The 23,117-nt window shown below is 37.4% G+C and overlaps 1 protein-coding gene across 1 annotated transcript in view; it reads left to right on the top strand.

The window, feature by feature from the left end:
* The window catches only part of ITFG1 (integrin alpha FG-GAP repeat containing 1), a 307,723-nt gene that overhangs the window by 4,334 nt on the left and 280,272 nt on the right, over nt 1–23,117 (top strand). The window contains exons 3-5 of the mRNA XM_068991936.1: nt 2,571–2,716; nt 4,117–4,174; nt 5,387–5,461. Coding sequence (XP_068848037.1) covers nt 2,571–2,716; nt 4,117–4,174; nt 5,387–5,461 — 279 coding nt within the window. The remainder of the gene's footprint in view (nt 1–2,570; nt 2,717–4,116; nt 4,175–5,386; nt 5,462–23,117) is intronic.

The following is a 23,117-nucleotide window of genomic DNA, read 5'->3' as shown; positions in this document are numbered from 1 at the left end:
TGTCATTTGAAGTGAAAGAAGGTTTATTCAGGGGGGAAAGAGAATCCATAGGCAGACTGTGGGCCGTCTCTGATCCAGGAAAGGCCGTCTGTTATATTTTTTAATCTCCAAGAAGTTTTCTTTGTTCTCTTATTATTCTTTTGTCTTAGCATGCTATTCTTTTTTTTTTTTTAATGGATATATTTTCTTCTCTTATGTCCTTAAGTATAGTTTTGAAGCTTTGTTTTGTTCACTATTATCTGTTTGTTTTTTTCAGATTCTTTATTGCTGTTTGTTTGACTCTCTTTAATACTCAGTTTTCTTTAAAAGGCAGTTAGCTCTTTATTAAACTTTATTAAGAATAAAGTACTAAAGAACTCATTGGAAACTCTGCATGGTGGGATTTGTCTCTTGCCCTGTGGATATGTTCCTAGCTGACGGGCATCCTAGGGATTTGGCAGAGCTGGGATCAAAGGCCCATCTATTCCTTTTGTTGACTTTCCATTAACTCCCTGTTTTTAGCCTTAGACCAATATCTTACCATCTCCTGCAACTTAAATCTCTGACATCTGAAACTTCCCAGAAATAAACTAGTTGATGCCTTGCTGAGCAGGAGGGAAAAGGAACCATCACAGACCTTCAGTTAAATCTCTTTTCAGCCTTGCGCCTTATTTTTGTCATCTGATATTTCTGAAAGGCAAAAAGCTTCTTGAGCCTGTTCTCTAAGCACTTCAAGCTAAAGTGTATATAAGCTATACAGTTGACCATTGAATGACATGGGTCTGAAATGCATAGGTCCACTTATATACATACTGTTTTCCACTAAATACATACTGCAGTACTATGCTGTCCACAGTTGGTTGAATCTGTGAATGCAGAACCAAGGATGTGAAGGACCAATCGTAAAGTTATATGTGGATTTTCAACTGCAGCTGGTCAGTGTCCTTAACCCCACGTGTTCTTCAAGGGTCAGCTCTTGTTCCTTTGCCCCCTGTTAAGTCAATTAGCATCTCTCCATCTGCTGTGTCCTTTCATGATCTCTTTGTCTTTGAGGGTTATGCTTAAAAAAAAAAAATTCATTCCATATAATTTTAGTAAGTTCTTTGAAAAAAGAGATCAATGCATATCGCAATCTGTTATTTTTTAAAGTTCAAATTCCTATTTTTAGAGCCATAAAGAAGCAAGGCAATTTTAGGAATGAAACTGGTTAGGATAAGTCCCCATCTAGTCCTTTGTAATGTATTGCTGTCTATTTCAGGGTAGCTTTTGACTGCAAATCGTGGATTTATTTGAATAAGTATTACTGTCAAAAAAAAAAAAATTACAGCAGATGCATGACTGCACATGCACACATGCACAGGTGCACAACAGGGTATGCACTTACATGCAGCTTGCTGCATAGTAGCATGTGCAGTTACTGTGGCATCATTTTTAAAGACCAGCTATTTTTCAGGGAAAGGTTAAAGTATTTCCAGAATACTTTGAGGAAACTGGCATTACAAAAAGTATTTTATCATAATGAGAATCAATTTTAGAGGACAACAGAACTGAATTTGAATTCCAGCTATTCCATTTAAGTAGCTGTTTAACTCAGAAAGCAACTTAATTTTTCCAAACCTCAGATTCTTGGTCTATTCAATAAGAAAAACAGTACCTATTTCAGGTAATGGAGATTATCAGATGATAATAATAGCTGTTAAGTACTTGATATAATATCTGAGAAATAGTAAGTAGCTGCATTAAGGTAAAGCTATTATTATATATTTTTTCTAAATCTTATCATTATCAGTATTTTCCTCATTTCACTGTAAAACCTGTTACAAATTTTTTATATTCATGATGTCATTTAGAAAATAATTATTCATAGACTATTTGGAAACTGTCTTGCTATTTGTTCTTAAGTATAATTAAATATAAATTGAATTTAAGGCCTAATTTGGTTGGGTCACTCAGACAACATTATGGCCACACTCCAGAATGTCTTTTTGAAATTTTTCAAGGTTAATATAAACCATTCTAGAATATTTTATTATTAAAGATGTAGAACTAGGTATGTATGTCTTGATAGTTTATTGCCAGGTTTGGTCAAAAGGAACATATTTTTCATTATGAATCTTGAAAAGCTTTCAGAAATAAAATGATTATTTCAAATCTGCATTGAAATCCAAAATTAAGTAATTTTTAAATAATATCTTTTATAAAATGACAGTGATACTCATTCGTGCTTTAACAGTTGATAATCAGCCTCCACTTGTATAAACACCATTCATGGGTCCCGGTATCTCTGACAAAAGCACTAGGTGAAAGGACTAAGTCAACGCTTAAACATAGAACTGCACTTCCTCTTAAATATTTCAGCTTTTTCTCATTTCTTAAGACTCTGCATTCATCCTGAATTCTTTCATAGTCCGAGGAAGCCTACATACGTGAAGGATGATAAACTATTAAAGAAGACAATGAAATTAATCAGTTCTGTCAATTTTTGTATTTTGCATTGAAAATATTTTTGCATAGTATAAATATAAAAGTGTCCTATTATAGCGCTACTGGAATGTTTGTTTATTAAAATATTTGTTTGTTTGTTTGTTTAGTAATTACAGTACATTGATAACCAGTGTAGTCCCAGGGGATTATGATGGAGATTCGCAAATGGATGTCCTTCTGACGTATCTTCCCAAAAATCATGCCAGTGGTGAATTAGGAGCTGTTATCTTCTGGGGACAGAATCAAACATTAGGTGAATTTGTTTTAAGTGTCTTTTAATATTTGTCACTGGATATTAAAGGAAAAACATGCTTGGTGTTCTTAGGTAAATGTAACAAAAATAATGTTCAAAAATTAGTTCAAAAATGCAGTTCTTGTGTGTCAGTAATTGTCTCTAAAAATCTCTTTAAAGTCTGTTTTCTCATTCTCCTTTTTCAACCTAGAAGTGATCTGCAGTCAACTCTAAGGAGCAAAATCCATTCTTGTTAGCTTAAGGAAGAGAGATTTATTAAAAGGTTTTTTTTATGCTTTACAGAGTTATTGGGTTGGCTGAAGAACACACACTAAGTTGAACTTTCAGGAACAGTTCTCAAAGCCTTTGAAGAAGCTACTGCCCTTTTACCATCAGAAAGCAGCCAACAGGTGCTCCCTCAGTACTTACAATTCAGTGATCAGACCTTTTAGACAGAAATGGCAGAAACACAGCCTTCACCCCATTCCTGCCTTGCAAAACCCATAGTGTATCTAATTAGCAGGGCTCACATTTTATTCAGCATCTTAGATGCAAGGATGTCTGAGAAATACTGTTTTTGGTTTCTGGTCTCCCCAGTACAGGAAAGCACAAAAAGGTTAAATGTTGAGAGTCTGTCTACCATGCATGTGCGCTAAGTCGCTTCAGTCATGTCCAACTCTTTGCGACCCTATGGACTGTAACTCGCCAGGCTTGTTGTCCATGTGATTCTCCAGGCAAGACAGGCTACCCTGTCTTCTCAGGAATCTTCAAATCTTATCTGAAAAACCAGTTAATTACACCTGAATGGGCAATTTTGTTCATAGAACCAGATTTCAAGGACTGAGGAGAGGAGAGCATGGACATTTTCGAATCAAGTAGTTTTGACATATTGGGTTCTTTACAGCAAAATCTTAATTGACAGCTGCTCTAGTGGTAAACCGTATATAAAGAAGACTCGTAAGAGATTTTCAGAATGAAGACTCAAAAGGAAGTGATTATAATGCTGATATCTTCACAGTAGTATGAAAGTGAAAGTGTTAGTCTCTCAGTCGTGTCCAGTGCTGTGACCCCATCAGGCTCCTCTGTCCAGGCAGTTCTCTGGGCAAGAATACTGGACTTAGTTGCCATTACCTTCTCCAGGGATCTTCCATACCCAGGGACTGAACCTATGTCTCCTGTATTGCAGACAGATTCTTTACTATCTAAGCCATCAGGGAATCCCATAGACTTTCCCAATAGTTTATCTTTACAAACTTGATGTCCACTTAAGTTATAGTGTCTCATTAGTGATTAATGGTGAAAGTTGGAATTAGTTAGAGATGAATCTTGGAAAGAGTAAAAGATTATTCTTGTCCCTGAGTACAGATATAAAAAAGAATATAAAATGCCTGTTCATTTATGTATTTTCTTTTCTTTTACAGATCCTAGCAATATGACCATACTCAATAGGACTTTTCAAGATGAACCACTAATTATGGAGTAAGTATGTGCTTGCTTCCCTTTAGATGATTTTAAACTTACAAACATAAAATAAAATCTTTCATGTAGGAAACTACTTTGCTCAGTCGTATTGGCTCTGTATTCATTCTCCCTTTAAAGCTGATAGGGGCCTGCCCTCTTAATTATATGATATTTACTTGCCATGGTGGAAGAAAGAGAAAAATGAAATTCATTATTTTGGAAAAAGAAAGAGATTTGTCTTTTTGGTTTTGTCTTAATAGTTTTGAATGTGTCCATGATGGATCTTTATTGATCCTAGCCATGTCCTTATTCAGAGAACTAAGATAACTATTCTTGGATAAAACTGTTTGTTTGTTAGTGCTTGATTGGCAAATATGAAGGGTAGAGGATTTCCTCTAGTGACTTAGAACTATTTTTATATTAAGGAAAAACTTTGTCCTTTTTTACAGCTCTTGCTTAGTATTATCATTTATCTCCTCGAAGTAGACTCCTGTACCAACATAAGGTTAATTCAGATAGCTGTTAGGATTCTGATAATGATATAGATACTGTCTTGGGGACTAAACAATGTTCAGTCACATTCTTGCTTCCAGTGCTGCCTTTTGTACAGTTATTAAAATCATAGTTGTACGTCAATAGGTCAGTGACTATTAGAAGTCTGAACTTTAATCCATGGATTAATCTTTGAAAGGTTCTCAGCTTGATTTATCTTATAATTAGGTGTTTCTCATTGTTGTTACAATATTCAATGGCTAGTATAAATTTTTACACCATCTTAGGGATTACTTTTGTGGGTTATTTCCCCTAAGCCCATCTGACTAAATAAGGAGGAGGGTCATGATTCTGAAATTACAGTTTCCTTATTACTCAGAGATAGGCTAGACTATGCAGAGGCTACAGACAACACCAAAATCTCACAACAGAAGTTTATTTCTTGCTCATACTGCATGTCCATTGTGGGTCACTGATAGTCTGTGCTCTTTTGCTAGCACTCAGAGTGTCTTACAGGCCCTATCATCTGTGGAGCTGGGCCATCTGACACACATTGTTATCGCCGAGGTGGCCAGAGGGTCCAATAACAAAAGTTAAACTTGTCACTTCTGACATTCAGTTGACTACAACAGATACAATTGTGTGTTTACCACACCTAGCCAACGTTTTCTTTTAATTAAATTGAAAGTGAGAATTTAGTAGAATAGCTGCTTAATGTTTTTAATGTTTTCTTTTCAGCTTCAATGGTGACTTAATTCCTGATATATTTGGTATCACAAATGAATCCAGCCAGCCACAGATACTATTAGGAAAGTGAGTAAATATGATTATAACCATGTAATTAATGGTACATGTTGGTGATAGAGGGACTGTGTGTCTGTATGAACTGATTGCTTTTACCATTGTGGGGGAAACCCCATCTTATTGGAAATCCTTAATTTTTAAAGGACATTTGGTCAACATATAAATTTCTTCAAACAGTATGGATTTGATCTGCCAGTTTAATCATTTTCCCTCTGGAAATTAGAGATACAAACTTTGCAAGTCTCCAAATAAATATCGGTTCATTAGATGTTCTTAGAAATGGAAAGATTTAATCTGAATACTATGGATAGCTACCATCTTGGTTGATTTTCCACCTTACTCATGTTAACTCCCATATGTTTACTGATAAGCCGTGTTCCTTCTGTGTTCAAAGAGCAATTAATATTGCCTGAAAATATAAATATTTCTCTCTAAGCTCTGGAAACTTTTCCATGTGTACTCTATCCTTGACCAGTATGTATGCTTGTGCATATCCAAGAATGCCACTCTTAGGGCTAACTACCTGTGATTTGAAGATTTCCATTATAGTTCCTCTAGATTTGGATAGAACTGTCCTCCTAACACAAGAGTTGATGATAGCAAGATACTTTTCATGAGATACCTTCAACTTGGTTAATGTTTTCTATATTTGATGAAGTACACATTTTAAGAGTACAGAATACTTTTTTTTTTTTCCACTTTCCAGCAAGTTCAGGGAACCATCTTTGTCAATTTGTCTTCCCAAGTACTATAAATCTAATGAATTTTTCTTCTGGGTTTTGGAGAAGTAATGTATTTTTATGATTAGTTTTCAAAATGTGATTCACAGGCACAAAGATGACTAAATTGTCAAAATTTGAGCTATTCCGAGGCAAAACTATCACATTTTCTGTCCCTTTTCTTTTCAAGTTCTCGGTAAAAAATATGAGTGTTCTTATGCTAGTCATAGTGACCTTTTAAAGACTTACTGTCACTCTTTAATGAGAAACGCGTTTTTGCTTGAACTTTGAAATCTGTCTGGAAGAGCACACTGCTTGAGAGAGCAACTGGATGTGGATCTTGCTTTGGCTCTGCAGCCACCCCTGAGAGGCACTGAGTGTGGATGTGCCACGGCCACAGGCCACTCCCCTGCTTGTTTACCTGGGGTAGACGTGTGATTGAGAATGTGGTGGTGATTTCTGGTCTGGGTTGTCTTATGGTAATCTCTGTTATTTTATGATAATCTCCATTTTAGTGACAGAAATGCTTGGAATATCTTTAATATGATATGGCTTGACCTTATGAAATTTAAACTTATGAAACAGTTATTATAGATAATTGAAAAATAACAACTGCCTAGAAAAAATAACTACCTAGATATTGTGTGATAATGTCATAAATTATTTATTTGTTCTGACTTCTAGATGAGAGTGTTTTTGTCCTCTGATGCTTCTTTAGAAACTTATTCTGCCTGAAGATATATTCACTTTTACTCTTTTATACATTATACTCTGATATACTGCAGTATACTGGAGTAGTACTCTCCTGTTTCAAGATATTTATCATTTAAACTTCAGTTACATATTAAACAATAGTGGCTAACCCTATTATAGGTAACAAGTTTGTATCCAAGATTTGTCCTGATACGACCTTTTAAAATGAAATTATGTAAATTGGCAATAAAGAATTTCTGTCAAGAGCATTGTTAGGATGACTATAGCTAGCATTATCATTATTTAGACAAAAGAAAGCTGAAGATTTCTCTATTGGGGCAACCATTAATATGTTACTAAAATAAGATAAATGTATTTAGTCATATCCATTTTATAAGTTACAGACATATGATTAGGTGCATAAGTTAAAAAGCCATCGGTATTAACATTTTGGACTATTTGTGTGACTTCAGTTTGGCAGTGCACTCCTATCTATCAAGAAACCTAATCTACCTTTTGCAGCTTAAATATTGTGCTTATTTATGCCTGACCCCAAGATTATCTTAATCAAATTTGACTCGAACCTAAATTTTCTAGAAAATTTTGCAGTGATCTTTGAATAGAATGCTAAATATTCCCATGGGATTGTGCTGAAAAGCCCATGACTGTAAGTGGCCCAGTACAGGCATGGAACATGGAAAAAGGAGACTGCCCACAGGTAAAACTAACATCATGTGGAGTAAGGGTGCAGGTGGTCAGCCTAAGCCAGCAACAGAGATAGGTAGAAAAATCCCTTTTGCTTGGAACAGTGGTGTTATCTGATAAGGACAGGAATGGTGCTAAATCTTCTGAGATACCAGGAATCATTGAAGTGTGCTCACTTCATAATGACTTGAAATAATGTAATAATGTTTCACATTATTGAGAAATAACACCTAGCTATTAAGTATTAGAGCATCTTTTGCAGTGATATGAGGTTATCGTTAATGAGCATTTTCTGTAAAAGGGTATTTGAAACTGATGCTGCATAAGCGTTCAGAATATTGTTTTTAGTACTGATGTGAAAACACTTGTACCTGTAATTTTAATCAAAGCCAAATGTAATGTTGGTCTGTTCAGATTTTCTGTGATTCATATACAGAATTCAAACATGTAACTGAGTCAGGCCTGAGGGGTATACCTGGGAATATTAGTGTAGGTATGTGACAAACTTTTGCTATACTCTTTACTTCACAAGCATCTGCTTGAATATTTTGAATGAAATATTAATGGCACTGGAAGCAGCCATTTTTAACTTAGTTATGTGGGTGGATATTTTTCCTCCATTAGCAAAAAAAACTATCTTCTATTTAAATATAGGTATTTAATCTCAATTCAGAAATCCCTTTTTTGTATGTAACCATGTAATTTTCTCACATTATAATCAATGACTGATTTATTAAATCACCATTAATTTTTACTGCTGATTTTGTTTGCTTTCTATAGCATTACAGAAAATACTGCCAATATTTATCCTAATGAAATATTTTTCATGTATATCTATTATTTAGAAAAAATATGAAAATTAAAGAGATTTATAATGCAAAAGGAAACCAAGTAAAAGCTCTCAAGAGAGCTTTTAACTTTATCAGCATTAGTACTCATAATCTTAACAGAAAAACTAGCTCTGAGATGATTCATATTTTCTTAGAATTCCCCTACCAGCCCCCTCTCTCACCTTATACATCGTATGTATTTTGAACATTGTTGTTTAAAGAAATCTGTTAGGACTTGAGAAATCAGTTTTTTGTTGGTATTTGCATAGAAACAGAGCATCAGTTTTCTAACTTTTCTCTTTTCCTAAAGAAACTTTGCTATTGGAGATGAATTCACTAATTCTCTCTTTTCTCTTCTAGACCTTTTTTTTTCCCCCTCAAAATTAAGCCACAGAAATAGTGAAAAACTTTTAGCCTGATGCCTTAGAATTCTACATGCTGTCATTATTTCCAGTGACATGTTACTCAAGGATCCATAATTTTATTTCCTGGAGTCCTATCAGAAGCTTTGGGGAGTCAGTTAAATGACCCCTGATTCCCTGCTGATTTATCATACTGCTTTGTTTTATGTTCTGGTTGGCAGTGTTGTGTGTAAGTGAACTTCTGATTTTTTCTAAGTGAATTTAAGATGTTAGTCTTAAAATTTACTCATTGTTTTTAGTTAAATGTTACATTTTTTAGATGTGTTTCCTTTGTAGTAATCTTTCAGAAAAAGAGCTTCTTTTGAGTTTCTGTGCGAGTAAATTCAACAATAATAGTTCTTCATGAATATTGATGAATTTAAGTGTTTCGAATTCAACATATTTCTATTAGCATATATCAAAAAATTTGTTTCCTTTGAGATAAAAGCATTTTCTTTTACTTACTACTTTTTGCATATGTAACAAGCACAGTTAGAACAGCTTATGTATAGAGCAAATTTTGAGTAAGTTTGGTATATATTATCATTTCAATTTAGGGTAAAATGAATCAAAATAATTTGTAATTCCTGAAACTGCAGGTTAAGTCCTCTTTCATTAGCATCCTGTTGCATGATTTAAGTATGTATATACTGTTGAGAATGCCTTACAGATACTTGGTTTTTAACAGTCTGGAGGCCTAGGCTCTGGGCTACATGCAGTTCCCTGAGTTCCATAGAAGTGCTGAGTAGAGATGGGAGCCTGTGGTTTTCCTCAGACTTCCAACTCTTCTGTTTTCCTGACCTGTGATTTCTCTCAGGTATAATATTACCCTATGGAGGTAGGAACTTTTGGACAAAGTAAGAATATGGCTCAAAGAAATCTCCACGTTCTCTTTTACGAATGTAAGATGCTATTTCTTAGAGGTCCTTAAGATTTATCTGGTCTGTCCCACACCTTTGATTCTAATAGAGGTCCAAGAGTGAATGAATAACCCATCAGTTATTTACCAGAGTAATTCTGTTCTCCAATTCTCTTCTCTCATATATCCGACTGCTCACCATGCCCATCCTGAGGAGGCATACTTCAGGTTGTACAACTTGTGTTCTGTAAGGCTTGGGGTTGGATGGGGACTGATGAGAAGAAAGAAAATCTCAAACAAGCCTATTTGGATTTTTAGATGACTACTTAGTAACTCTGGAGTTGGCAGTTTGCATGAATTGTCTCATGTTTTTCTCACAACAGATAGCTAGCTATGTAGCTCAAGAGGCTCTCAAGGAGCCAGGTAATTCAAAGGTTAAGTGACCATTGCAATATATAAATAAATGGCAGATCTGGCATTTGAATCTTGGTCTTCCAAGATTGTCTTCTTGCCTTCAGTTATGTACAGCCATTACCATTGTTCTCGTCACAGGGATCTTGGTGGTGCTCCAACATGGTTAACTTAGAATTCGTGGTAGCATAGTGATTGTTTTCCAAGAAGGAGCAATACAAGAGGTGTAGACAGAAGCTGGAGATCTCTTTAATGCCCAGTCCTAGCAGTAAAACAGAATCACTGCTGTATTCTAATCAAAGAACTAGCTAATATTCTAGGGAATTTGAGGATTATGGATTCTACTTGTTGATGTGAGCATGTCTTAATTGAAATGTACAAGAGTATGGGGGATAGGAAATAATGTGGCCATCTTTGGAAACACAGTATAGTGGGCTGTGTTTATTTACTTTACGATAAGTGAAGACTTGCAAAGGAATTTGCAAACACAGATCATTTGAGCAGCTAGATCCTCAGGTTTCATAGGCACTCCTACCTAAAATTGATGTGCCTGAGTATATACCCATTATCCCTATAACTTTCTTCTCTTTCATATAAGAATGCCATATTCCTTGAGGGTTCCCTGGTGGCTCAGCACTAGAGAATCCTCCTACAATGCAGGAACCTCAGGAGACATGGGTTTGATCCCTGGGTTGGGAATATCCCATGGAGGAGGGCATGGCAACCCACTCCAATATTCTTGCGTGGAGAATCCCATGATCAGAGGAGCCTGGCTGACTATGGTCCATAGGGTCACAAAGAGTCAGACACAACTGAAATGACTTAAGACACCATATTCCTTACCCTTCCTAAAATTCACAAACGGTACATTTCCAGGGTAGTAAAAACCCATAGAGCATCAAACACAGAAACAGTAAACTAATAGAATCTCCAGATTTTCCTCTGTCATAATACCTTCAGATGAAGCTTGGCAGCAAAAAGAGCACTTTGATCCACATTTAAGATGTTCTGAACTCAGGTGTGCTAGAGAAGGGTTACGGGAGTAATGACAGCTTTTGTTAAATAACTTTGCCTCCTCCATTCCCTGATTACTGTCAAAGAATCTAATAATTACTGAGAGAGGGTCCTGGGAGAGCAAAGCAAAGACTATCCATAAGAAACACCAATTTCAACAAAGCCAACGTTTTAGCTATTCTTAGTATTTTGTCCCTAAAAAACATAATTAAATGGAAAGAAGGTACTTTTCATGCCAGTGTAGTTTTGGATCATGACAGTGATTGTTTCAGGTGTGACTGGAATGTTCTCAAGGACCACTAAACCTATGGATAAAACTTTTACATAATTTATTTCATATTTGGTACCCATTTTTGGTAACAATAGCTAAAATCTATTTTATCAAATCATATCAAGAAAATTCCATTTAAAGTCAGATATCTTATTTTGTCTAAGAAACGTTTATTTTTTCTTTCTCCTATTGATAGAAAGTAAACTTACATGTTGGTTCCATGAGTGAAATAATTTCTTGTAGTGTATACCTTTTCCCCTTATTAAAGTCGTAGGGGGAAATGTGGTATGTCTAAAGAAATAAGAAAGAAGTGGTATTATTTCTTGTTGTGATTCAGTTCAGTTCATTTCAGTCGCTCAGTCGTGTCTGACTTTTTGTGACCCCTTGAATCACAGCATGCCAGGTCTCCCTGTTTATCACTGACTCCCGGAGTTTACTCAAACTGATGTCCATCGAGTCGGTAATGCCATCCAGCCATCTCATCATCTGTCGTCCTCTTTTCCTCCTGCCCCCAATCCCTCCCAGCATCAGGGTCTTTTCCAATGAGTCAGCTCTTCACATCTGGTGGCCAAAGTATTGGAGTTTCAACTTTAGATGCATTCCTTCCAATGAACACCCAGGACTGATCTCCTTTAGGATGGACTGGTTGGACCTCCTTGCAGTCCAAGGGACTCTCAAGAGTCTTCTCCAACACCACAGTTCAAAAGCATCAATTCTTTGGCGCTCAGCTTTCTTCACCATCCAACTCTCACATCCATACATGACCACTGGAAAAACCACAGCGTTGACTAGACGGACCATTGTTGGCAAAGTAATGTCTCTGCTTTTGAATATGCTGTCTAGGTTGGTCATAACTTTCCTTCCAAGGAGTAAGCGTCTTTTAATTTCATGGCTGCAGTCACCATCTGCAGTGATTATGGAGCCCAAAAAAATAAAGTCTGACACTGTTTCCACTGTTTCCCCATCTCTTTGCCATGAAGTGATGGGGCCAGATGCCATGATCTTCGTTTTCTGAATGTTGAGCTTTAAGCCAACTTTTTCACTCTCCTCTTTCACTTTCAAGAGGCTTTTTAGTTCCTCTTATGATTACTTTTATTTAATTACTACAAAAGCCAGATTCCAGAGTTCAATATTCACATACATTTAATCGACTGATACATTTTTCTCATACTTACTGTATTATAGATTCTTTTAGCTGTACTTCACATTGCATTGCTTTAAGTTCATTAAAGATAAACAGCATGTCACTTTACTATCTTATTCTTATAACCTGTTATGAAAATTGTTAAAACAGTTTTATCAAAACTACCTTGTTTTAATCTTGACTGCTTTTAGTAATCTTTCCTATAATATATAATGTGTACTTTTCTCAGCAGTTTTTCCATTTTTCTTTGAAACACTTGTTAACACATTTATTCTAATTGAAAAAAAGAGATCGAATTCTTAACACAAACTAACCTTCATTTGGAGATGGTTTGACAGTGAGGACTGGATTTCTTGGTTGTATCTTACGGCAAACATTTTCCATAAGTTGAATAAGATAAATCAGCAGCTTTAATTTTTTTTTTTACTTTATTATGGAAAAATTTAAACATATGGAAAGATGGAACATATGGGACAGTGAATTTGCATATAATATACCAACTAAACTCAGCAACTCTTGGCCTGTCATTTCTTTCACAACTTTTCCTTCATTTCCCTCTCTCACTCCCTCCCCTGACATTTAAATCTATAAATATCTATAGTAGTGAGTAGTAGTAGTGACGTCGCTCAGTCGTGTCCTATTCTTTGCGACCCCCTAGACTGTAGCCTAGCAGGCTCCTCCATCGATGGGATTTTCCAGGAAAGAGTACTGGAGTAGGTTGCCGTTTCCTTCTCCAGAGGATCTTCCTGACCCAGGGATCGATCCCGGGTAAATAAATATTAAATCTATAAATATCTATAAGTAAATAAATATAAATAAATATTAAAATACATCTAAAAATAAAGATGTTTAAAAAATACATAATCACAATGTATTTATCATACCTAAAAAAACTATGTTTAATATTAAATTTCCAGGGAGGTTGTAATGAAAACACATGAACAAGATTTCTTAATATCTGTATCTAAAAAAGATGAAGAAAAAATATAGACTTTATGCTGAATACTGTCTCATTCTAGCAATGTCATGTTATTTAAAGATAAGTAAATTCTGAAAGAGATGGGAATACCAGACCACCTGACCTGCCTCTTGAGAAACCTATATGCAGATCAGGAAACAACAGTTAGAACTGGACATGGAACAACAGACTGGTTCCAAATAGGAAAAGGAGTACATCAAGGCTGTATATTGTCACCCTGCTTATTTAACTTATATGCAGAGTACATGAGAAAAGCTCAGGTGGAAGAAGACCAAGCTGGAATCAAGATTGCCAGGAGAAATCTCAATCACCTCAGATATGCAGATGATACCACCCTTACGGCAGAAAGTGAAGTGGAACTAAAAAACCTCTTGATGAAAGTGAAAGAGGATAGTGAAAAAGTTGGCTTAAAGCTCAACATTCAGAAAACGAAGATCATGGCATCTGGCCCCATCACTTCATGGCAAATAGATGGGGAAACAGTGTCAGACTTCATTTTTTAGGACTCCAAAATCACTGGAGATGGTGATTGCAGCCATGAAATTAAAAGACGCTTACTCCTTGAAAGGAAAGTTATGACCAACCTAGACAGCATATTCAAAAGCAGAGACATTACTTTGCCAACAAAGGTCCGTCTCGTCAAGGCTGTGGTTTTTCCAGTGGTCATGTATGGATGTGAGAATTGGACGGTGAAGAAAGCTGAGCACCAAAGAATTGATGCTTTTGAACTGTGGTGTTGGAGAAGACTCTTGAGAGTCCCTTGGACTGCAAGGAGGTCCAACCAGTCCATCCTAAAGGAGATCAGTCCTGGGTGTTCATTGGAAGGACTGATACTGAGGCTGAAACTCCAATACTTTGGCCACCAGATGCGAAGAGTTGACTCATTGGAAAAGACTCTGATGCTGGGAGGGATTGGGGGCAGGAGGAGAAGGGGACGACAGATGATGAGATGGCTGGATGGCATCACCGACTCGATGCACATGAGTTTGGGTAACTCCGAGAGTTGGTGATGGACAGAGAGGCTTGGCGTGCTGTGATTCATGGGGTCACAAAGAGTCAGACATGACTGTGACTGAACTGAACTGAAATGAAACTAATATTTTAAAACTCCATTCATCTCTTCAAAAAATGGATTTCCAGTAAAATTTTACCTTTCATTTAAGAGGCTATCAAACATGTGCATTTTCATCAGTTGTACAGTAGTAGTTAAAATAACCTCAAAGAGAATTTTTTTTAAACACCTGGGTACATGAAGCCAATTTCAATACCAATTTGAAGACATAAACATTTCTTGGAGATACATGATAGAGCGATCACTGAAAAGACCAGATATAAAAAAATTTTACATCATCATAAAATTTTGTAAGAAAATTTAAAGTATAAGCTCAAGGATAAAAGAAAGAGGAGTTTTTTAAAGTGGTTTATGGGTATATGTGGATGATGGTGGATAACAGTCAATATGGTATCTATATTCCATATCCTACTGAATACATTTTTAACGATTATTTTTTTTAATTGAGGTTTAAATGCTATACAGTATTGTATCAGTTACACATGTACAATATAGTGAGTCACAGTTTTAAGGGTTATATGCCATTTATAGTTATTATAAAATATTGGCTCTCTTCCCTGTGATGTATAATATGTCTTCGCTTTATACTTAACAGTTTGTATGTCTTACTCCCCTGCCACTGTATTGCCCCTCCTCCTTCCCTCTCCCCACTGCTAACCACTAGTTTATTCTCTGTTATATTTGTGAGCCAACCTCCTTGTTTTTTATTATATTCACTAGTTTCTTCTGTTTTTTATATTCCATATACTAGTGATATGTTACAGTGTTTATCTTTGTCTAACACATTTTACTTAGCATAATGGTCTCTAAGTTTTGCCATTTATAGATAAGTAGGTATTCCATTGTGAGTATATGTGGTTATGTGTGTATACCTCTCTCACACATACAAGCACACATACATATGTGTGTATATATATATAACATAGATAACATCTTCATCTGTTCATCTGTTAAGACACTTGGGTTGCTTGCATATCTTGGCTTTTGTAAGTAATGCTGTTATGAACATATATCTTTTTGAATTAGTGTTTTTATTTTTTTAAGATATATATATCCAGGCGTGGAATTGCTGAGTATATGATAGCTCTATTTTTATTTCTTTATAATTTTTAAATTTAATTTGTTTATCTTGGTTGGAGGCTAATTACTTTACAATATTGTAGTGGTTTTTGCACTGATCTGAATCAGCCATGGGTATACATGTGTTCCGCATCCTGAACCCCCCTGCCACCTCCCTCCCCATCCCTTCCCTCTGGGTCATCACAGTGCTCCAGCCCTGAGCACCCTCTCTCATGCATCGAACCTGGACTGGAGATCTATTTCATATATGATCATATACAAGTTAATAAATTTTACTTATTTATTTATTTTTGGCTGTGCAGGCTTTTCTCTGGTTATAGTGGACGGGGCTACTCTCTAGTTGTGGGGTGTGGGCTTCCCTGCAGCAGTCTCTCTTGTTGTGCAGCACAGGCTCTGGGCGCTCGGGCTTCGGTAGTTGTGGCGCTCGGGCTTCAGTAGTTGTGGCTCTCAGGCTCTAGAGCACAGGCATAGTAGTTGGGGCACACAGGTCCAGCTGCTCCATGACATGTGGAATCTTCACAGCTCAGGGGTCAAACCCATGTCTTCTGCATTGGCAGGCAGGTTTTTCACCACTGAGCCGCCAGGGAGGCCCAACTCTATTTTTAATATTTGAGAAACCTCCACACTGTTTTTCACAGTGGCTATACCAGTTTACATTTCTACCAGCAGTGTGCTAGGGTTCCCTTTTCTCCACATCCTCACCAACATTTGTTATTTGTGTTCTTGTTGATGATAACTATTCTGACAGGTGTGAGGTGATGTCTCATTATAGTTTTGATTTACATTTCTCTGATAATTAGCAGTTTTGAGCATGTTTTCATGTGCCTTTTGACCATCTGCATTTTCTCTTTGGAAAAATGTCTATTCAGTACTTCTGTAGCAGAGTCAGACACGACTGAGAGACTTTCACTTTTTCTTTTGTCTTTGATTAATTGACTGTAAGTACGTAGGTTAATTTCTAGGCTGTTTTGTTCCATTAGATAATCATTTTATTTTAAAAATATCAATAATTCTAACAGATTTAAGTGTTTACATATTTTGTAGCTATTTGTGGCTCAGATATTCAGTCGTGTCTGATTCTTTGCAACCCCTTGTATTATAGTTTGTCTCTCAGCAATAATACTGGCTGCTAAGTCTGCTAAGTCGCTTCAGTCGTGTTCGACTCTGTGTGACGCCATAGGCAGCAGCCCACCAGGCTCCTTGTCCCTGGGATTCTCCAGGCAAGAACACTGGAGTGGGTTGCCATTTCCTTCTCCAGTGCATAAAAGTGAAAAGTGAAAGTGAAGTCGTTCAGTCGTGTCCCACTCTTAGCGACCCCATGGACCGCAGCCTACCAGGCTCCTCCGTCCGTGGGATTTTCCAGGCAAGAATACTGGAGTGGGGTGCCATTGCCTTCTCCAAAGAATACTGGAGTAGAGTGGTATTTCCTCCTCCAGGGAATCTTCCCGAACCAGGGACCAAACCCATGTCTCTTATGTCTCTTGAGCTGGGAAGATATTTAAGACAATGAAAATATTTACATTGCTTTCTTAGAAATGAGCTTAAATGTATTAAGGGATATATCTGTGTTTAGTTGCTCAGTCGTTCCTGTACGAGTCTTTGCAACCCTTTGTACGGTAGACTGCCAGGCTTCTCTGTCCATGAAATTTTCCAGGCAAGAATCCTGGAGCAGCTTGCCATTTCCTCCTCCAGGGGACCTTGCCGACCCAGGGATCGGAACTCCATCTCCTCTGTCTCTTCTGTTGCAGGCAGACTCTTTACCTGCTGAGCCATCAGGTTTTTCTAAATTCTTTTAGAGTCTGTTCGAGCAAAAATGTTTTAAAACCACTGGACTAGGCAGCTTAGAGAAGCATACTAGACCCATACTGACAGTAGAGCCATCTCCTGCTACTGCTAAGTCACTTCAGTCGTGTCTGACTCTGTGCGACCCCATAGACAGCAGCCCACCAGGCTTCCTCATCCCTGGCATTCTCCAGGCAAGAACACTGGAATGGGTTGCCATTTCCTTCTCCAATGCATGAAAGTGAAAAGTGAAAGTGAAGTTGCTCAGTCATGTCCAACTCTTAGCGACCCCATGGACCGCAGCCTACCAGGCTCCCCCGTCCATCGGATTTTCCAGGCAAGAGTACTGGAGTAGGGTGCCATTGCCATCTCCTAGTAACTGCTTTTACCCGAGTATCTTAAAAACAACTCAGTATAAGCTGATCGTTGAAAAGTGGGTGGATTAGCAGTCATTTCCAAGAGCTGTTACTATAGGCAACTAAAAGCTACAGTTGACATTAATTACATTTAAATTCATTCTTTGACAAATGCTATTATTTGAAATTGAGGGTGATGATGCCCAGAAATGAACACTTTGACATAATTGTGTTTCCTGTGGGGCGATGGCAGGGAGGAGGGTGGGGGAAAAATAACTGAAATTTTCCACAGAGGTTAAGACATCTTAACAGATAAATTCATCTTGGCTTTCAGACCTGCCCTCTTTTTCATCTCTGCTGTTTTATTCCTTTGTCATCAGAGCAGTTTGCATCTGTGACCTTGCCCATCAAATGGAGTTGAGGAAATTATAGTTTATATGGGTATAGTTGCTTTAAAAATGTGGTGTCTGCTTTTTAGTTGTTGTTTTCTTTCTACTGTACTGGATTTCTGTTGCTGTGCAGGTTTTTTCTAGTTGCTGCCAGCAGGGGCTACACTCCAGGTGCAGTGCATGGGCTTCTTGTTGTGGCAGCTCCTCTTTTTGTGGAGCCTGGGCTCTAGGGCACATGGGCTTTGAAAGTTCTGGCATCTGGACTCAGTAGTTGTGGTTCCTGGGCTCTAAAACACAGGCTCAAGCAACATGTGGAATCTTCCCAGACAAGGTGTTAAACCTGTGTTTCCTGCTTTGGCAGGTGGATTCTTTTCCACCGAGCCACCGGGGAAGTTTCCTGGTATGTTTCTTAATGAAAAACTATGTTGCATACAAAGAGCAGCATTAAAGGCAAGAGGAAAAATGAATTTTATTTTCAGCTATTTGAATTTTTAAACAATTTAATTCTGTTAAACAACTGCAGATACAGTTTTCAGTCATCTTAAAATGTACCATAAAAGAAACGGAAGCTGTTTCTCTCTCCCCTCACTTTGGCTTGGTAAGTCATCAGAATGGTAAATAGACACTATTTGTAAAATAGACACTTACAGGTAAAATAGACTTTAAGAATCTGCTAACTGCCTTTTAAGAGATATTAATATAAAAATTACAAAACTTAAAATACTGTCAAGAACTTTAATGTTGATTTGAAATGTTCAAGATAGCAATGTTACAGTTGATGTTTCAGTAGGGGCTGCAAACTCAAATGTCTCATGGGGCCCAGAAGGAAACCAAAGTGAGTGAACAGTTTGGAAAGGCTGGACCTTGACCTGCCTGCAGGTACTCGCTATGTCTGAAAAGGGCCAGTTGGTTGCCAGACGTAATATTTCAAAAGAAGCTGGAAATTTTAATTTTTATTTGAAATATGATTTTTATTTTGTTTTACTTCTGAATTCAAACTTTTTAAAATAATGTGTAGGTCAAATGAAATATATCTTTAATCTGCATTTGGCCCATAATTAGCCACTTTATACTGTTTGCTGTATCATTACTCTAGATTCTTCATTTGAAATGTATGTTTTGTTAAATAGCTCCTAGAAGAAAATGTCAAAAATTAGTAGTTGAGGTTTTCCAAAATTCTAGCTATAACTTATTTCAAAGCAAACCTATAAAAAATTCTGTGATAAATCAATAACTGTTTGCATTTTCATTAAAGACAGCCACATGATTAGCCTCGTAGAGCTCATCTATGTAAAATTTGTGTTTTCTTAATTCCTATTTGGCTTATATTTACAAGCTTGTTGGGAACCTGAGAAAACTCTTCTGAAATAACTTTATATTAAATTTGTCATAGACTCTCTAGCCTGAGTCTGATTATTTTGAATGTAATTAAAACAGTATAAAAAGACAAAAGGAAATGACACTGAAAGATGAACTCCCCAGGTTGATAGCTGCCCAGTATGCTACTGGAGATCAGTGGAGAAATAACTCTAGAAAGAATGCAGAGGCAAAGCAAAATCAACACCCAGTTGTGGATATGATTGGTGATGGAAGTAAAGTCCTATGCTATAAAGAGCAATATTCCATAGGAACATGGAATGTTGTTAGGTCCATGAATCAAGGCAAATTGGAAGTGATCAAACAGGAGATGGCAAGAGTGAACATCGACATTTTAGGAATCAGCGAACTATGATGGACTGGAATGGGTGAATTTAACTCAATAACCATTATATCGACTACTGTGGGCAAGAATATCTTAGAAGAAATGCAGTGGCCATCATAGCCAACAAAAGAGTCTGAAATGCAGTACTTGGATGCAGTCTCAAAAAAACGACAGAATGATCTGTGTTCGTTTCCAAGGCAAACCAGTCAGTATCACGGTAATCCAAGTCTTTGCCCTGACCAGTAATACTGAAGAAGCTGAAGTTGAATGGTTCTATGATGACCCATGAGACCGTCTAGAACTAACACCCAAAAAAATGTCCTTTTCATTGTAGGGGACTGGAATACAAAAGATGGAAGTCAAGCAATACCTGGAATAATAGGCAAATTTGGCCTTGGAGTACAGAATGAAGCAGGGCAAAGGCTAATAGAGTTTTGCCAAGAGAATGCACTGGTCATAGCAGACACCCTCTCCAACAACACAAGAGAAGACTCTACACATGGACATTACCAGATGGTCAACACCAAAATCAGATTGATTATTTTCTTTGCAGCCAAAGATGGAGAAGCTCTATATAGTCACCAAAAACAAGACTGGGAGCTGACTGTGGCACAGACCATGAACTCCTTTATGCCAAATTCAGAGTTAAATTGAAGAAAGTAGGGAAAACCACCGGACCATTCAGGTATGACCTAAATCAAATACCATACGATTATACAGTGGAAGTGACAGATAGATTCAAGGGATTAGATCTGATAGACAGAGTGCCTGAAGAACTATGGATGGAAGTTCATGACACTGTACAGGAGACAGGGATCAAGACCATCCCCAAGGCAAAGAAATGCAAAAAGGCAAAATTGTTGTCTCAGGAAGCCTTACAAACAGCTGTGAATAAAAGAAGCGAAAGGCAGAGGAGAAAAGGAAAGATATACCCATTTGAATGCAGAGTTCCATAGAAGAGCAAGGAGAGATAAGAAAGCCTTCCTTAGTGATCAATACAAAGAAATAGAGGAAAACAGTAGAATGGGAAAGTCTAGAGATCTCTTCAAGAAAACTAGAGATATCAAGGGAACATTTCATGCAAAGATGGGCTCAATAAAGGACTGAAATGTTATGAACCTATCAGAAGCAAAAGATATCAAGAAGTGGCAAGATACACAAAAGAACTATACAAAAGAGATCTTCATGTCCCAGATAATCACAGTAGTGTGATCAATCACCTAGAGCCGGCCACCCTAGAATGCAAACTCAAGTGGGTCTTAGAAGGCATCACTACGAACAAAGCTAATGGAAATGATGACATTCCAGTTGAGCTATTTCAAATCCTGAAAAATGATGCTGTCAAAGTGCTGCACTCAATATGCCAGCAAATTTGGAAAACTCAGCAGTGGCCACAGGACTGGAAAAGGTCAGTTTTCATTCCAATCCCAAAGAAAGGCAGTGCCAAAGAATGCTCAAACTACTGCACAATTGTACTCATCTCACATGCTAGTAAAGTGACGCTCAAAATTATCCAACCAAGCTTCAACAGTATGTGAATCGTAAACTTCTAGGTATTCAGGCTGTATTTAGAAGGCAGAGGAACCAGAGATCAAATTGCCAACATCCGTTGGATCATGGAAAAAGCAAGAGAGTTCCAGAAAAACATCTATTTCTGCTTTATTAACTATGCCAAAGCCTTTGATTGTGTGTACCACAAGAAACTCAGGGAAATTCTTAAAGAAATGGGAACACCAGACCACTTGACATGCCTCTTGAGAAATCGCTATGTAGATCAGGAAGCAACAGTTAGAACTGGACATGGAAGAACAGATTAGTTCCAAATAGGAAAAGGAAAAGGAGTATGTCAAGGCTGTATGTTGTCACCCTGCTTATTTAACTTATATGCAGAGTATATCATGAGACATGCTGGGCTGGATGAAGCACAAGCTGGAATCAAGATTGCTGGGAGAAATCTCAATAACCTCAGATATGCAGATGACACCACCCATATGGCAGAAAGTGAAGAGGAACTAAAAAGCCTCTTGATGAAAGTGAAAGAGGAGAGTAAAAAAGTTGGCTTAAAGCTCAACATTCAGAAAACGGAGATCATGGCATCTGGTCCCATCACTTCATGGGAAATAGAGGGAAAAACAGTGGAAACAGTGTCAGACTTCATTTTTGGGGACTCCAGAATCACTGCAGATGGTGATTGCAGCCATGAAATTAAAAGATGCTTACTCCTTGGGAGGAAGGTTATGACCAACCTAGATAGCATATTCAAAAGCAGAGACATTACTTTGCCAACAAAGGTCCGTCTAGTCAGGACTATGGTTTTTCCAGTGGTCATGTATGGATGCGAGAGTTGGATTGTGAAGAAAGTTGAGCGCCAAAGAATTGATGCTTTTGAACTGTGGTGTTGGAGAAGACTCTTGAGAGTCCCTTGGACTGCAAGGAGATCCAACAAGTCCGTTCTAAAAGAAATCTGTCCTGGGTGTTCATTGGAAGGACTGATGCTAAAGCTGAAACTCCAGTACTTGGGCCACCTCATGCCAAGAGTTGACTCATTGGAAAAGACTCTGATGCTGGGAGGGATTGGGGGCAGGAAGAGAAGGGGACAACAGAGGATGAGATGGCTGGAGGGCATCACCGACTCAATCGACATGAGTTTGTGTAAACTCCGGTAGTTGGTGATGGACGGGGAAGCCTGGCATGCTGTGATTCATGGGGTCGCAAAAGTCGGATACAACTTGAGTGACTGAAGTGAACCGAGCATGAGTATGTACTGAAAAAGAATGTAGAATAAGTTTATTGGGAAGAAGTTAGTGTTTGTACAACACAGACCTTTTGCATAGAGAAAATGTTCTCCTGTTGAATGCTTATTCTTTTTCCCTAATTCCACCTGAAAATAACAAATTATCCAATTATTTCCATTTTCCAAATACGTCAAAACTAAATTCACAGCTGAACCTTTTTTGCTGTCTCCTTAATCGGATATTGTGTTGACAATTAAGGTGAACTTAAATACCTTTTAATTACTCTGCATAGACAGCTTGTCTGTGCGTCCGTGTTGGACTGAAATTATAGCAAATTCGCACTAGAAGTAGAGAAGAATAGGAGATGCTACTTGAGACTGCAATTCAGTTCAGCCAGTATTTGGGAGCCAGGTCCTGGTTAGACATTATAGATTCAAACTATGAATCAGAATACCTAGGATACACTATCAGAGAGTTTCTCTAATAACTTTGATCCAGACCAAAGTGCTGTTAGTGGAGATAA

The sequence above is a fragment of the Capricornis sumatraensis genome, chromosome 20 (genome assembly GCF_032405125.1).
Source record: "Capricornis sumatraensis isolate serow.1 chromosome 20, serow.2, whole genome shotgun sequence".
Classification (NCBI taxonomy): domain Eukaryota; kingdom Metazoa; phylum Chordata; class Mammalia; order Artiodactyla; family Bovidae; genus Capricornis; species Capricornis sumatraensis.
Note: the sequence above shows the minus strand (reverse complement) of the source record. Positions and strands in the feature narration are given on the sequence as shown.